The sequence below is a fragment of the Phragmites australis genome, chromosome 14 (assembly GCF_958298935.1).
Source record: "Phragmites australis chromosome 14, lpPhrAust1.1, whole genome shotgun sequence".
Lineage (NCBI taxonomy): Eukaryota > Viridiplantae > Streptophyta > Magnoliopsida > Poales > Poaceae > Phragmites > Phragmites australis.
Genome location: NC_084934.1, coordinates 18,632,783 through 18,648,160, shown reverse-complemented (window position 1 = coordinate 18,648,160; position 15,378 = coordinate 18,632,783). Strand labels below are relative to the sequence as shown.

The 15,378-nt window shown below is 42.0% G+C and overlaps 1 protein-coding gene and 2 pseudogenes across 1 annotated transcript; 1 reads left to right on the top strand and 2 right to left on the bottom strand.

Annotated features, from left to right (window-relative positions):
* Positions 1-1,192: 1,192 nt before the first annotated feature.
* Positions 1,193-1,693, bottom strand: LOC133890290 (BTB/POZ and MATH domain-containing protein 1-like; annotated as a pseudogene).
* An 8,217-nt stretch (positions 1,694-9,910) lies between these two features.
* Positions 9,911-11,402, bottom strand: LOC133890289 (uncharacterized; annotated as a pseudogene).
* A 1,468-nt stretch (positions 11,403-12,870) lies between these two features.
* LOC133891089 (nucleoside diphosphate kinase 1) lies at positions 12,871-15,174 on the top strand. The gene is made up of 4 exons (XM_062331785.1): positions 12,871-13,101; positions 13,253-13,301; positions 14,137-14,368; positions 14,818-15,174. The coding sequence occupies exons 1-4, from the start codon at positions 13,051-13,053 to the stop codon at positions 14,933-14,935; spliced, it is 450 nt and encodes a 149-aa protein (XP_062187769.1). The 5' UTR covers positions 12,871-13,050; the 3' UTR covers positions 14,936-15,174.
* Positions 15,175-15,378: the final 204 nt, after the last annotated feature.

Below are 15,378 nucleotides of genomic sequence, written 5' to 3'. Positions count from 1 at the left end.
TTGACGTTCACTGCTTCTCCTGGGTGCGGAATCCACCTTGTTGGCCGCTTTTTTCTGGGTGTCGCTCCGTTCTGGCTGGTATATTATGGCATCTGCTGTATCGTCCAAAAGTGCTGCCCTTTTACCCTGACTTGCTTTGATGAACAAGCCGCGCGCACCGGCGACCACTTTCTATGCATCTTTCCGATGTTTAACCAGTGTTACTAGATATGGACACGGAAGTTGGAATCTAACTCTGATTCGGATATTTGATGCGGTAAATTTTTTTGAACATGTGAAATACAATTCGGAATTTGATATGGGTGTCAGAATTTAACTTGAATTTGGGGTGTCAGATTCGGTAAAAAAATTTAAACATGGGTGAGGTTCATTAGGGTCGCTTTGCTGCAAACTCATTTTTTTTGCAAGATTCCTTCCTCACTACCTTAGCTCATTTCCTTAATGATGTTTGGTGTTGCATCAATGAACAAACGGGTGACCAAATTTTAAATTTTAGTAAGCAAATTTTTGGTACTGTTTAGGTGACAAATTTCATATTAAATCCATGGAAAGTCTCGTGCTCAGTCGTTAGTCGATGGCGTTGCAGCAGCCCAGCCGGCGATGTTAGGGTTTTGGGGGTTGGGTTCGGGTTTGTGATGGCTCTTGGGCTTAGAGAGAACGCTGTGGGTGGTGGCGCAACTGTGGCGCCGTTTGTCTCTTTGGGAGCAGTGACAATAGCTGGAAACAAGCATCTCATGTGGTCTTAAAGTTTTGGATTTTTAGGAGATGAAAATCTTGGTGTGAACTTCAATATTACTTTGAGCAAACTACTTTTTTCTTTTTTTATCTATGTAATGGTCACATGCTGCCAACATGCACCTGTAAGTGTAGAGGCTGTAACATTATTTTATATGGGAATAAAGTTTCACTCATCTAAAAAAATGCCAAAAGGTACTCACATTATAGCTCATTGAGGATCAAAGCTGGGCAGCGCCAATTGTTCATGTTAAATCTATTATCTATGGTTGGACGTTGAAGATTTAAGCATGTTACATCCCAATCCTTCTTTTGAGCTCAGCAACAAGTAGTTTGCGATGAGAATTTCTTAAAAAAGGGTCTTTTTACCTAGCCTTTCTTAGGCTTTTGCAGGAGACGGGGTTCAGGCTCCAGCCGGCCGGCTCCTCCCTTACCGTCTTAGTGAACTGCACTACGCCTAAAGCGATGGGAATTTCTGCATCAACAACAGGAAACTATCCGTGAAGATGACCTTCTTCAAAAAAAATTCCACCGCAAAGAAGTCGATGCACTTGTTCTTCAACTCTGGACAGTTGTATGTATCAGCGAAAGCTAAAGTAGAAGCAACCGTATCCACCGTGACCATCCCTCACAGCCTCTGAGCACACATAAGCTTCAGTCTGTCCAATGCGTACCTGTCCGCCGCGGCAAGCACATGCTGCATCGTCTCGGTTGGAGAACGACCGAGCTCGTCGTCTCCAGGCAAAGCATCCGTGTAGATGTAGCGAAGCATAAATCTAAACGCTGCAGGCTCGATATCCTGCAGCGTGATGAATGGCGATGTGGCATCCGACATCGGGCCAAAGTAGAGCTCCACTTTGAAGACCGGTGAGCGGGCGGCGGCGAGCACATCACGGTGAGCAGGGAACATCTCGCCGCACACCGGGAAGGAGATGTCGGTCCCGACGGTGATATCCATCAGGCGGGCGATATGGCTCCCCACATGTCCGAGAGTATGGCGTCATCGCCGCCGGCGACTATGATCCCGCACACGAGCGTGAAGCAGCCGTCGTCTGCCTGCCAGAACGACTTGAGAACGTGTCGCTTCACGAACCTAGTCCACCCCAGCTCATACTCGTCGGCTGGGCCCACCTGCACGAGCATTTCTGCGTAGGATACGGATGGCTCGCCGTCTAGGTCCAACAGGAAGGCCTCGAACACGGCCTTGACGCGGCCCGTAGATTTGCTCCTGAGCTCGAGGAAGAGGGACACGCACTTGCCGTTGTTGCTCCACAGGTGGCCCCCGATCGACGGCGACGTCGTCGGAGCAGACTGCGTCGCCGGCGACGAGGTTCTTCGTCTCCGCGTAGTTCAGCGTGATTGGCGCGAAACGAGAGTCCCACATGTTTTGTTGGCCGTGTGGATTCCTACTTCATCTCATGCATGGGATTTGGTACGTATCTATAGAGGGGGGGGGGGGGGCGAAGGAGAGGTACGGTCGTGATCGTCTAGTATTCTTCTAGCAAGAACGAGCGTCCGCCGCGTCCAAGATGGTCAATTCCTTCCACGTCGCACCTTGTATAATTGGGCTGGATCATCAATCCTTCTGGGCTATTTTGAGTCGCGTCTCGATCGGGAAGCCCAGTTTCAAAGGACTCATGGTATGGATTAGAGCATTCGCACAATAATCTACTATTTAAAAAGTCCTTAATAAGTTTTGCATCTCCTAAATCCCACGTCCCTACAAATCCCATGCGCACCTCCCCTCACTTATTCATCCCACATCTCTAGTCCCCTCGCCTTTTCATCCCACGACTCCCGCAATCTTGAATCCCCTCTCCTCCTCTCCCCGTCCCCGCGCCGCTGCCATTCTACCCCTGCACAACTGCCGTCCACCCACACCTCCTACCACCGCTCTGACCCCCACCCCTAACCTTCCACGATCTACATCAGACTATTAAGGAGAGCATGTGGGAAACGAGCGCTGCCCTCTCTTCGACCCCCTCCATCGCGTCACCCTCTCCCCAACCCCTCCACCGTGCTGCCCTCTCCCCGAACCCCTCCACTGCCCGCCCCTGGGCCACGTCCTTCCCCGAGCGAGTCGTGCACGTGCTCCCCTGAAGCCGCATCCTGTTGGATGGCGCGTGACTAGCGATCTACGCCGCGCGTCCACCAAAACCCTGACACTGCGCTCGTCGCCATTGCCACACTTCTTGTTGAGCGAGTCATGCACATCCTTCCCCGAGCGATTCATGCACGTGCTAGCGTGAAGCCGTGTTCGACTGGATCGGCCGCGATCGACGATCTGAGCGTCACTGCCACTGTCGTTCTCGATCTATCGAGCCATGTGTCACCTCAGTGTGGTCTCCTTTATTGCGTGTCACCGCCGCCATCACTGGTGACCTTAGCGTGTCTTCATGGGCGATGCGCCTGGCAAGCTGCGCATCCTCTCCCTCCCTGGAGACCCCGTGGGCATCCCCGGCGAGCCGAGGTTCCCCATCGCACTCGGTTGTCGTAACTCCCTTTGGTGATGCAGACGCTGACAGCTGGTGAGCCTCATGGTCTTTTGTGATGGTGTGGGTTTGATTTGATGGTCCTTTTGTTTCGTGCTGTAATGGAGCACGGAAAGAGCAAGCCTTGTTGATCTAATTCCTTCCATTTTTTAGGGATAAATCCTTCCAATTGATTGATTTCGTGCTGTAATGGATGCATTGATGGATTCTGGTGTATCAGTTTGTGGTTTTTCTTGTTAGTTTACGACTGCTGTATTCTTCTTTTTTACTTCAGTTAAGCTCTTGCATTGTAGCTGTGAACATTAGCCTCCTGTATTATGATACTTTCAACTCTTGCATGACGTTTTAGTGTAGATGTCAGCATGTTGCTTTACTATTTCAATTCACCTTCAGGTTGCATCACATATTCATATTTAATATTTTTGTGCATTAGCTGAAATCAGTGTTATTCCTTAAATGAGGGAACTCGGAGGCATAGTTTGGGTCTCCCCTCAGCTAACACAAATGTGCACCATCGTATCAACAACAAATTAAAGGGGACATACATATGTTGTCCTCTGGACTCCCATTGTGACGAAGCGAACATCAGTCATCGTAGTTAGATTGGTTGCGGTTATGCATTATTTCTTATGAAATGTGATTTCTCTAGCCGTTTCTTCAAAAGTTAAGGCATCACTATTTTCAAAGTATTCACATGTGATGGGTTACTTTTGGTCTTCCTTTTTAAATTTTACATCTTTCTGTTGAGAGAAATGCTTCTTTACTATACTAATAGAACTTCGATAAGAAAACAAGATGCTCCAACCTAGAGATTACTCATTTCTCATGTCTGCACTATGATGGTACTGCTTCGTCCTGGCTGTACGTAAAAGAATATTGGTCAGTTTTAGAGGCCTTCGTCCTTACTGAGTACTAAATACTGATAGTGATTTTTTATAAACTTTTGTATACTGTGGATCTAATATGAAAATGAAGCTAGGATGTTTGGCATTCATCTGATGCATAGGGTCAATTAGGCATAAATGATTCTTTTTTTGGGGGGGCGGAGGGGGGGGGGATAGGAACAAGAATTCAACAATTTAATACAAATGCAACTGTCTCGCATGCATTTTTAGATATTTTTAGCTATTAGTGCTATCCATACAAGTACTACACTACTCCAAGCTTTGAACAGGGTCTCATTAATATGGTCTCTCAAATTATGACTGATTTTAGTGATAAAGCTCTATTCTTCTGATCAAGTTCTTATTCTTGTAGACCGTTCTTATTGTTCTGACCTATCGCTGCCATTGAGTATTTCATGATCAAGTTTGCATATCGTTCAAATTTTGAGGGGAAAATGTCAAATTTAAATTCATGGCGTCTTGTGCGGACCGTTAGATGAAAAAAATAACCACTCATCTGACTTTACAATAACAGAGTGTGCTGTGACGAGATCACAGTTTTGTTGCCATTGGCACTATCACTAACCACATAAGAGGTGATCTGATTCTTCTATTGTGATTTTGTTGGCTTTTGTGAGTGTGAATCCAGTAGTAATATAGAATTTATTACCTTCTGCACATATGTTTAAAGAATATGCTAGAATAGTTTAGGACTAAATATTTCATCAGTTGTGAACAATGTGCTTTTGCTTCTTTGTGTCAATTGATATAAATTTTTATGCCTTCATAGATTCAACTGGTGTTGAAACATCCTATCCTAGACATCCTTGTTAATGCAGTATATTATTCCCAATGAAATATTCGGTTAACTGCACTGTTCTCTCGATTTTGTGGGTCAAAAAAACCAATGATCTGTGAATGGATTAGTATTGGTGTTTGGATTCTACGCATCGTTCATGTGTTACCTCGTGTTGATGCAAATATTGGGATTAAGGGAATGGAGCTCTTCCTTAGTCAGGATTTTTTTTATGGTTTGGTTGGAGATGCTGAACAAGGTGTGATATTAGGTTGGACAATAACCTGGGATTTTGGTGTGTACATAACTAACTACACCTGAAATCTCATGTTTTCTGTAGTTCTTTTAGTTCATGCAACAGTGCATTTAAAGTAGATCAGATAAAGCAACTGAGGCATTTGTGTCCCTAATGATGGTTTGATGATTAGCTGGAGGAGGACAAGTTTTGGGGAGATTGTGGTTAAGAGTGACTGCGGTCATTGACTCGTTGGGTGAACACACCTATTAATTTGTGACCAATCAATATCCTGTTCTTTTCCTAAGCTTCCTAAATGAACTATTATTATAGCTATCCTAGTGTTTTTGAATACAATGAAGAAAATTATCTTCCGTATGCAAAACTTATAATCTCGCGAGGTTCTCCCTAGTGTTGTCATATTGAATACCTGATTCTCTTTTTAGTAGCACAAGCTCTTATGACAGTGATCGTGAGGCATCTATCAGACCAAGTAAGCATAAGAAGAGGAGCAGATCAAGAAAGGTACTGCCAAACTTCATTTGTTACGAACTCATGTTCGGATTGTTGAGTGCCAATCTGCTGCAAAATACTAATGCAAGTTCATATTACACATGTCAGATTATTTTTTATGCTGAAGGAGGTGCTCATTCTATAGATTGTATAGCTTTCCTTGCCTTTGTTTCAACATTCAATTATTTGCAATTGATTGATTGAACTATGAGAAGCACATAAGACTCCATTTGTGTCTATGACGCTTTCCAATGCAAATGCAACATTTCACCACCAACCAACCCTTGTATTTATAAATAAGGCCAAGCTAATGGTATGCATTAGACCTCCTGTGGATGTGTTAGCTTTATGCCATGAAGGTGTTTCATGATATTCAGGGTTCCATTCGATTTTGTTAGACTCAATTAAATTAATCTCTTGCTAAATAAATATTCATCAATTGTATTACCACTGGTGTAGTCTTGTGGATCTTGTATGTACTAGGTAAGGTTGTAGGTCATGATTTCTATATGATTTGTGGTTCTCAAACTAATTGATATTTTGAACTAAGAGCCCCTCAGTGTTTGAAGTAAAAGAAATCAGATGTAATCCTGATTATATAAATTGATGAACTGACCTACCTTGTTCCTAAATCAGTTCTCCCTAATTGAAAATAATGGAATCTGATGTGTACATAGAATCTGACAAACTTTCATTGGCGTTTTAGTGGTGTTTGGGATTAATTAGTTTTCATATCCTTAATGGAATTGTGCCATTGCAGTTGTGTTCTTTTGCATTGTAGGTGAGAAAATTGATTACAAGTATGCAAATAAAAACACCAATTTGCTTGTTAATCACTCGGTGAGGGGTTGCTACGATCCTATGATGCTTGCTTCATAGTTTGTCAACCTGCAGGAATTAGAAATTTAATGGAGATTTATGATCGATGCTCTATATACTTGGTCAACCAATTTGAGGTCATGGCGATGATGATTTAACTTTGTAATGAACCATGCAACACTGTTAAAATTTTATGAAGATAATAGATTCCGGTTTGAAGATAACGACACGTAGCTTGATGCATTCGCCACATGCTTTCTAATAGTACATTGTAGTAACATGCGAGATCAAATAATATCTCCACATATATGTGTTCTCTGATATCTTTCAGTTTAAGAGCTGAATTATTCGCTCAAGTTCGCAAGTCATTGATTGATTAATAAACCGTCATTTTGCATTAGCTTAACACAATAAATATTTATCTCGTTGAAATTTTGGTTCCTGTTGCAACGCACGAACAATTAACTAGTTGACATAATAAAAAAGATATGAGAGCTCCAACATCCAATATGGTTGACATTGGCGGCAGGTCCTGATACCTTGCGAAAGGGAAAATATCTTAAATACACTCAGTAGAGAGTATCTAATGTAACCCGACATGTTTTCACTCCCTAAGGCATATTATGATTAGGAGCGATGCACTAATAAGTAGGTTTTTGTGCGAACCGTACATACCACCTTTTTTTTTCTCATCGTGTTGTCGTGGTTACAGTCTCATGTAATATTTTCCACCATATATTTAATCTTATATTTGTCACCGTTCGCAACCTCATACCCGCGTAATATGCTGCGATTCATAAATATTAATTTTTTATCCTTCGAATAATACCCTAATTTAGAGGGAGCTTCACTACCAATCTACTCCAAATTCTCGCTTCCTCAGTATACCATTTTCAGTACTCTTCAACCATTTTAATTCCAAATTTTGCAAAATCTCTATTTCAAATTTTGAGCAAATACACTAAAATTTTCAACTTTTACAAAATAATATGTCATAACCACTCCTTAGGAGGGCGGCAAGGCTGCTAACCGCCCTCCCACTGGGCGGCAGGCCCTACCCGCCCCTTTAGAGGGCGGTTAGCAGCCTTGCCGCCCTCTCAGGGGGCGGTTAGGCCACCCGCCCTCTAAGGGGGCGGTAAGGAGGCCTAACCGCCCTCTCAGAGGGCTGCAGCCCTCTCAGGGGCTGCAAGCGCCTATTTGTGTAATTATTTCAACGAGAAATCTATTTATTTAAATTTTTAATAAAAAATATAAAAATAAAAAACTCTCGGTCAGCTAGAACACTGAGCTGGAAAATGAAAAGGAGTGAGAGGGGTTGGCGGCGGCTGCTGAGCAGTTGTGGTGGCACAACCACCTCTCCGATTCTACTGGAGGGCGACGTCGTATCTTTTTAGGGCCGACTCCTCTTAGGTTAGCACAGAGTAAAAAAACCTCTGCTTCCCTTTTTGAGTTCTTCATGGATTTCTCTTTGATTTTGGTCACCACCACTGAGCTGGAGTTGAGAGGAGCTCAGCTTTGGCTTTGGTGAATCGGAGATTGGAGAGTTGGGTGGAGGAGACCTTGTGTTGGTTCTCATCGGTGTTGTGATTGTCGAGGCTCACCCGCACACGCCGACAAGATACGGTGAGGCTTTGTATCTTCGTCTTTCTTACCGGCGGTAACGACAGCGAATAGGATTTATGAGACATCAGATTTCTTGCCGTGCCTAGCCTCAATTGCTGACTCCTTTGAGTGTATGGCATTGTGAGTATTTTAGGTTACACAACTCTTTCTTTCTCTCTTTAATCTGGACGGTTTTGTTGGATGAGAAATGCTATGTGACGATTAAAACACACTGAAATTAGGTTGTTATCTAAGTACATTAGATTCAGACCTGTGTAGTTTTCTAGTTGTATGATTATGCTTGGTTGATTCACTGGACTAATTGCTGCTGTTGGCTCAGTTTGTTCAATTGTGGTTGATATTAAGTAGGCTTTTATTGTTTAGTCTTTGGTCAATGAATGTATTGGAGAGCTATTGCTCTGTTGTTGTCTTGATTATAGCTATAGTCTGAATTTATCCTCTAAATTTTTGTACTCTAAAAAGAACATCAACACTGTCCACCTAAATCTTTCTTCTAGAGTGTTTATATAGGTTCTGAATCTTTTTAAAGGCTCAGTTTCAACCCAGTTTATGATGTGTATCTGGCAATAATTAGAGGCAGGACTTTATATATCCCGAGGGCATTTGTTGCAGAAAATCTGAGAGCTCGTTTATCAACTTACATTCTTGCTGTTCAGATTAGCTAGTACACATGATTACTGCAATTATGTACTATAATCTACTGTTAATCTCTTTCAAAATCATGTGTAATGGAGATATATTGGTCAGCTCTTGTTCTCTTATTTATGGAATATTAGTATCCATGCTCTTATTATATAATTATCTGCAACATCAACATGGATTCCTACTGAAACGAAGCAGGTCAACGTGGCGTGCATTAATTCTTGAGAGCTTGAGTGTACATGAGCAATCATCATAGACTTGGGGAGCCACCATGAATCATAGTACATCCATCTTTGTTTATCGCCCAACTGCCATTGACTTCAAACACACCTCTATGATTGAATCATTCATCTCTGGTAGAATCAGGGTTAAGAATATTTGTAGGGAAAATTGCCTGGATGCCTGAATTCAGAGGCGGCTATCTGGAGTTAAACCATTGACTTGCAAATGATTACATCTCATGGAAATCTACATCTCGACATCATGCAATATATGTTAATAAACACTTCCCTCGCAAGAAATAAAATAAAATAAAATAAACAATTATAATTTACATAGGATGAGGTAGTAAAATATTGTGTGATGGTGGGAGGTGCGGGTGTATACCCTACTACCTAAGTTTGAGTCTTCTTCAAATCGAATTTAAATATCTATTTCTTCTTAATATAAAGCAACATAATTCCTCTTAAGTTGGTCTTACAACCAGCATTGAACAATTTCATTAATGATTCAGGAGCTGAAGCAGGTCTTTCCCAGATTTTATGTTGTGTTCTGTTCAAAGAGACAACAACTCGGCTGCTCACATTTGTGTGCACAGCAAGCCATGTTGAGCAAGAAGCATGATCTGTGGATGGGGGATGCCCACCATTCCTTTGTAATTGCTTGCTTGGACAATGTAATCCTGCCATACCAATATAATTGAAAGCTCCTGTTCTCAAAAAAAGAAAGCGAAGAAGTTTACATGTGGAGATGATTACAAAATAGGGGAGAGTGAAGACAAAAACAAAGGAAATCACAAGGACAAAACAGAAAGTGCGAGAACACTATTTGGATATTACATAAAGGTATTCAGCCCAATCAAAAGCAACGTACGATAGGCACTGTAACTTGACACACCCTATCAAACACATACATATAGATATACTCCTATACAAGCCTGATAATGGAAGAACTAAGGCAGCGTGACTCCATTGTTCATCGGACGCTTCCTCTTAGCAGCTGTAGTTTCTCAGCTCACGAATCTCACAAGCGTAGATGTAGTTATAGCAGGGTGGTATCTGAGACCTCCATGGTAGGGCTTCAAATCTCCCATGAGGCCTAACGTCTCCATACAACACATCTTGGAATGTTATCTTGGGAACCTCCTCTTGCAAAGAGCGTTGATACTGATGATAAACCATAACTTCCTCTGAAGATCTAACCGTTCTCCATGCAAGTCTATTTTGGATCGTAAGATCAGATGGATGCGCACCAAAATTGGAGACTTGCCTATGGATGAACTCTCTGATGAACGCCAGAACCTTGCACTAGAAGCCCATGTCAAAGTTGTCCCTCAGCAAACGTGTGGTGATGTTTTGCTCCAATCAGGGTTCCATTGAGTGTCCTGGCCATCTCCATGGCCAGGTGCGTGAGCCTCGGGTGCTCCTCAAGATCCGTGCTTCCGAACGCAAGTGTCTTGAAGAAATACCAGTACGCCTCATGTGACAGATATTTCAGAGTTAGAGCCCGCATTGTTCCAAGCTTCGTGATCTTGTCAGATCGGCTTGTTATTATGATTTTACTTCCATGTGGCACCCACCGTTTAGATGCTGAATACAACCTATTCCATGCATCTTCATTGAGATCCCCGGCTACCTCAACAACTAGCAATCTCCCATATTTGTTGGAGTTTGACGGGAGGTTTTGATGTTTCATTGCACATCCTTCTCTGAAAGTAGCTAGCTCATCGTCTGTAAAATCATAGTCGCTCAAGAAGATGATTTTTGAAAAATAATCGCAGACTCTTTCATCTTTGCAAACATGACCAACAAGAGTGCTCTTGCCAACCCTGCCGGGACCGACAATCGGTAGGACCTCCAGTTCTTTAGCACCATGAGGTTATGTGTGCATCAGGAAGTTGATGACAACTTCAGTTTCCATCTGGCGATCAAACATGCAGTTTCCCAGCAGGAGATGCATACTGTAAGGCTGGCGGTACATGCGAGGGTAGCTCGTCAAGAACACGACGAGCCCCTTCATACCGAGGATCATGGAGTTCAAGCTATCAAACCGAAACCTTTATGCATCTGTGTACTGCTTGTACCAGGTAAACCGAAACCCTTTGTAGAATTTGATTTGGACAGAGATGACGAGCGACTCACAGGCTGACCTCGGGCGTCCTTCTCGTCGCGAGGTTGGTATCTGAAGGCGTCGAGCGTGAAATGGCCCCGGTGCATGGCGTTTCTCAGCTTGTCTAGCTGGCGGAGCATGGCTTGGTTTGTGATGTGCCGCCCCATGACCTCATCGATGATGACCTATCCCCGGAGTAGAGCCCTTTGCATGCTGTCCTCCAGGACCTCCACGGCTAGCGCTGGCGGCTTGGAGAACTTGTTAATGATGAAATATATTGATCTACCTGTCAAATCACCCAGGAATGCAGAAAGGAAAATCTCCATTTGGGAACTCCCTCTTGCTCTTCGGGTAGACAACGCAGCGGCCAACGGGTGTAGGAGAGAACTTATAGTGAGCTGTGGAATGGAATCTGATATTTCTGAAACTGTGTGTTTGTTGTTCTCCCTTCTGGTCAAAACCCCAAGGAGAACAAGGACTTATAACAACAACTGAACTTTTTCAATAATAAAAGCTTTATTAATCCTTATCCTTATAAAAAGATATATAACCATATAAGAGCTTACTCTCAGTCTCTGTATGACCAAGATGCATATAGTCCAAAAGACAAAAAAGGAAACCACCGAATAGAAAAAGACAATCTCAAATGTATGGGCAAACTTGAGACAAGCGACACTATAGAGGTGGAAGCATGATCCGGAGTCTAGAATTCCATCTGTGTCTGAAAAAGATAGACCTGACCGTATTCTCTAGTCGTGTACATGTCGCTGCTACCATCTCTTGAAAGTCTGAATGCTGAAGTACATGCCAAATACGGAGTCAATGTGTACATATATATAGAATATGCAAAAGAGATAAAAAAAATTATTTTGTTAAAGATACTATATATATCATTTCTGTATAGTCATACTGACCAGCAAAGCGTTGGTGCTCCAACTAAAATGAGGGAGATAGTCTGTATGAATACTATGACTGACTTTTTCTCTGCCTTTGTTAACAAGGAAATCTAACAAGGTCAGGTCTGTGCGGGAATAATTCTTGTAGAATTAAAGAACAAAAAAATATAGATAATATTAAAGAAGAAAAGCTGCTTGAAGAACATCGAACGACACCTTGTACTAACATATGAATCTATGATGTCTATGCCAAATTGCCAAGAAAGTTTCAAAAATGCTAATAGAGTTATGCAAATATCTCCGCAACTAACAACGGCTTACTACTCCAAACACCATAAGAGGATTAATATAGCCGGTCAAACAAACACGGCCTAATTTGAGTACAGCCCATGTGTGCAATTGCTATTAAATAGAGGACATATCACTTTGAAACTGGGTCAAGATAGAAGACAGAATAAAACAAAAGTTGCACCAAATGGATCAAATGTCATTGCAATTCCCTTCACATGTTAGATCAAACGAGAAGTTTAGTGGGATGTAACACGCAAATAAACCCTCCCAATAATCTCATGTCTATGTTATCAACCTACCTAGAGCACTCGATGTCACATCACGATAAATATCTTAACATGTCTTTTAAGTTAGATCTTTGATAGAAAATTTTATAATAGGATTAAACATGTAGGATGGTAAATACAACTATATTAATTTACAGCTTAAAGTGATTTGTAGGGAGTATTTGTATTTTTTCCAAAATGTATATAAATATGTAAATTTGTCCCATTTTATTTTTATTACAGCTCAAGATAATCCAGATACTATAAAATTTGCCTCCCAAAATGCCCCTTTCAAATCACACTGTTTTTTTTTTCTGATTCCCCTGTGCGAATATCTCGAGAATGATTCGGTTCCCACGGGAAAGCCATTCCAAGCCCACGTAAAGCAAGCGCGCCCGTCTCTCTCGCACCCCGATTCGTTCCCCATCCGCTCATCGCCTCCGCTTGCGCCCTCCGTTTTGCGCTAGCTTCACCTCATCTCACGTTCGCTTCGCCGTGTACCGTGTCGTGTGTCGCCCGTTCTTGGCAGGATGGAGCAGACCTTCATCATGATCAAGCCCGACGGCGTCCAGCGAGGCCTGGTAATCTCTGATTTCTGCTCCCCGTTTCCCAGAGAAGATTCTAGGGATTCAACTGATCTCGGGCTCGTGTCTGTTTGATGTCGTTTGGGTTTGGGCAACACGTTTTGTGGGTGTTTTGATTGGGAGCTCTCTTTTTTTTTTTCCTCTGTAGATTGGAGATATCATCAGTCGGTTCGAGAAGAAAGGATTCTACCTCAAGGGTAAGGGTGTTCTGATTCTCAACGTGATTGCTGGACCTCATACCTTATTTTATTTTCGAATTATGCTTCTTGATGTTATTTAGGCAGGGATTTGATCTACGCAGACCTGGAAAGCACTGCCCGGTGATATCTTAAATTTGTCTAATCAATCTATGTTGGTTCATGTGTTGTATTTTGTGAGAACAGATATTGGGGTATGATTAGCATCTAGAAAAGGATGTTGGGGGTGTGGTAGCTGAAGTACTGTGTCGAGTTTTGATATGATTGAAAAGCAAGATCCTTTTGGTATTTGCCAATGATTGATTTCTTTTGATCTGGACAGCAGATGGTCCTAGTAATAAAAAATTAAATTCAGCTGCTGATGCTTTGTGAAGTCTAATCATGAATTATATAGACCACAGATTGGTAAAGGACATAAAACAGGCTAGGATATGAACTCCAAAAGCAAATACTCCTAATTGTGCTTTCCTATTATTGAAAAGTAAACGAGCATGGTGATCATAGTAGAATTCAATTAGTGCTTTCATTAGTATTTGAAAATTTCTCTTTCCGTTTCTGTGTGAAGGGATTTTTTTTCCAGACCAAACATTACAAAATACCATGGATGTTTTGCCATTCATTATATTGTTACGTATTATGATGGATGTCAAATGTGACAAACTATTTAATCGATAGTTCTTCAAGATAGAAGCAAAACAAACGTAACGAGAGAGTTAATTTACTTCAACTTTCCTTACTTTTACCTTGACGAATCATCCATGAATAACCTGGGTACAAACATCAGTTGTTCATGGATGGTTGTGTTGATGAATTATTTTGACTTGCTATAATGCAGGGATGAAGTTTATGAACGTGGAGAGGTCCTTTGCGCAGCAGCACTACGCTGACCTTTCTGACAAGCCCTTCTTCCCTGGGTTGGTGGAGTACATCATTTCTGGTCCTGTTGTTGCAATGGTGTGGGAGGGGAAGGATGTTGTGCTGACTGGCCGCAGGATCATTGGTGCCACCAGGCCTTGGGAGGCAGCTCCTGGCACCATCCGTGGTGACTATGCTGTGGAAGTTGGCAGGTGAACACACCTTTCTTTGTCATTAATTATTTTTCCTAGAACTTTTAAATCTTTTTCTTTGTATGGATGGATTTTACTTTGTAGTGGGGGTTTTAGTTTAAACTCTTATAATTTCTGTACTACTAAAGTCAAATAGTGATTTGTCATGAGAATTGGTGGTTCAGTCTAAATAAATGTGTGGTCTATGGATTTAATAATTGTCAGTCAAAGAAAATGTATCCACATTCAGTGGGAGTGAGGACATGTTCCATTCTGAAGTATGTATTCGAGCACATAATTTCTGTATACCAGTGATGATAATTGGTTTGTTTAAAGTATAGAGTTGCTTCCATATCATGTGAAACATTGTCATAACTGTCTCATTTGTGTAGCTTTGTTGAAAACCGAATCATGGTTCCTAGATCCCTTGCCCGTTTGGTCCCGTATTGAAGTTGTTAATTCTTGTGCAGGAATGTCATCCATGGAAGTGATTCCGTGGATAATGCAAAGAAGGAGATCGCTCTTTGGTTCCCCGAAGGCTTAGCAGAGTGGAGGAGCGACCTTCATCCTTGGGTCTACGAGGCTTGAGATTTGGGGTACTCGATGCCTGGTTTCCGTCAAAATTGAGTTTTGTCTTCAGACTTACATGTCGGTTCTGGCTGTAGAGCCATACTTAGTGCTTTGTGATACATATAGCAGTTAAATGTGCCTGAACCTATATGGCTTATGAGTTCTGCCTTTTTTACTGTTTTGGTTTGCTGTGATTGTCGAACAACTGATGTGATCTAAAATAAAAACAAGCAGGCCGGTTTTTCTTAGAAATGTCAGATCGGTTCAATTTCATTTGCTTCAACCTTTTGAAGCTGGCGGATCCTGCCTGGCTCGATGCATCATGAATGTTAAAGTACCACTGTGATATTATTCCTTGTCAATCCAATTTCATTTGCTTTCAACAATTTTGAGTTTGCAGCTCACAAGTATGAATTGCTGAGTTTCTTTCCTTCACCTTTTTGGAAGCATGAGCTTATTTT

Coding starts and splice junctions, on each gene's coding strand:
- LOC133891089 (XM_062331785.1), top strand. CDS start 13,051: ATGGAGCAGACCTTCATCATGATCAAGCCCGACGGCGTCCAGCGAGGC. Junction 13,302..14,136: donor GAAAGGATTCTACCTCAAGG/GTAAGGGTGTTC, acceptor GCTATAATGCAG/GGATGAAGTTTATGAACGTG. Junction 14,369..14,817: donor TATGCTGTGGAAGTTGGCAG/GTGAACACACCT, acceptor ATTCTTGTGCAG/GAATGTCATCCATGGAAGTG.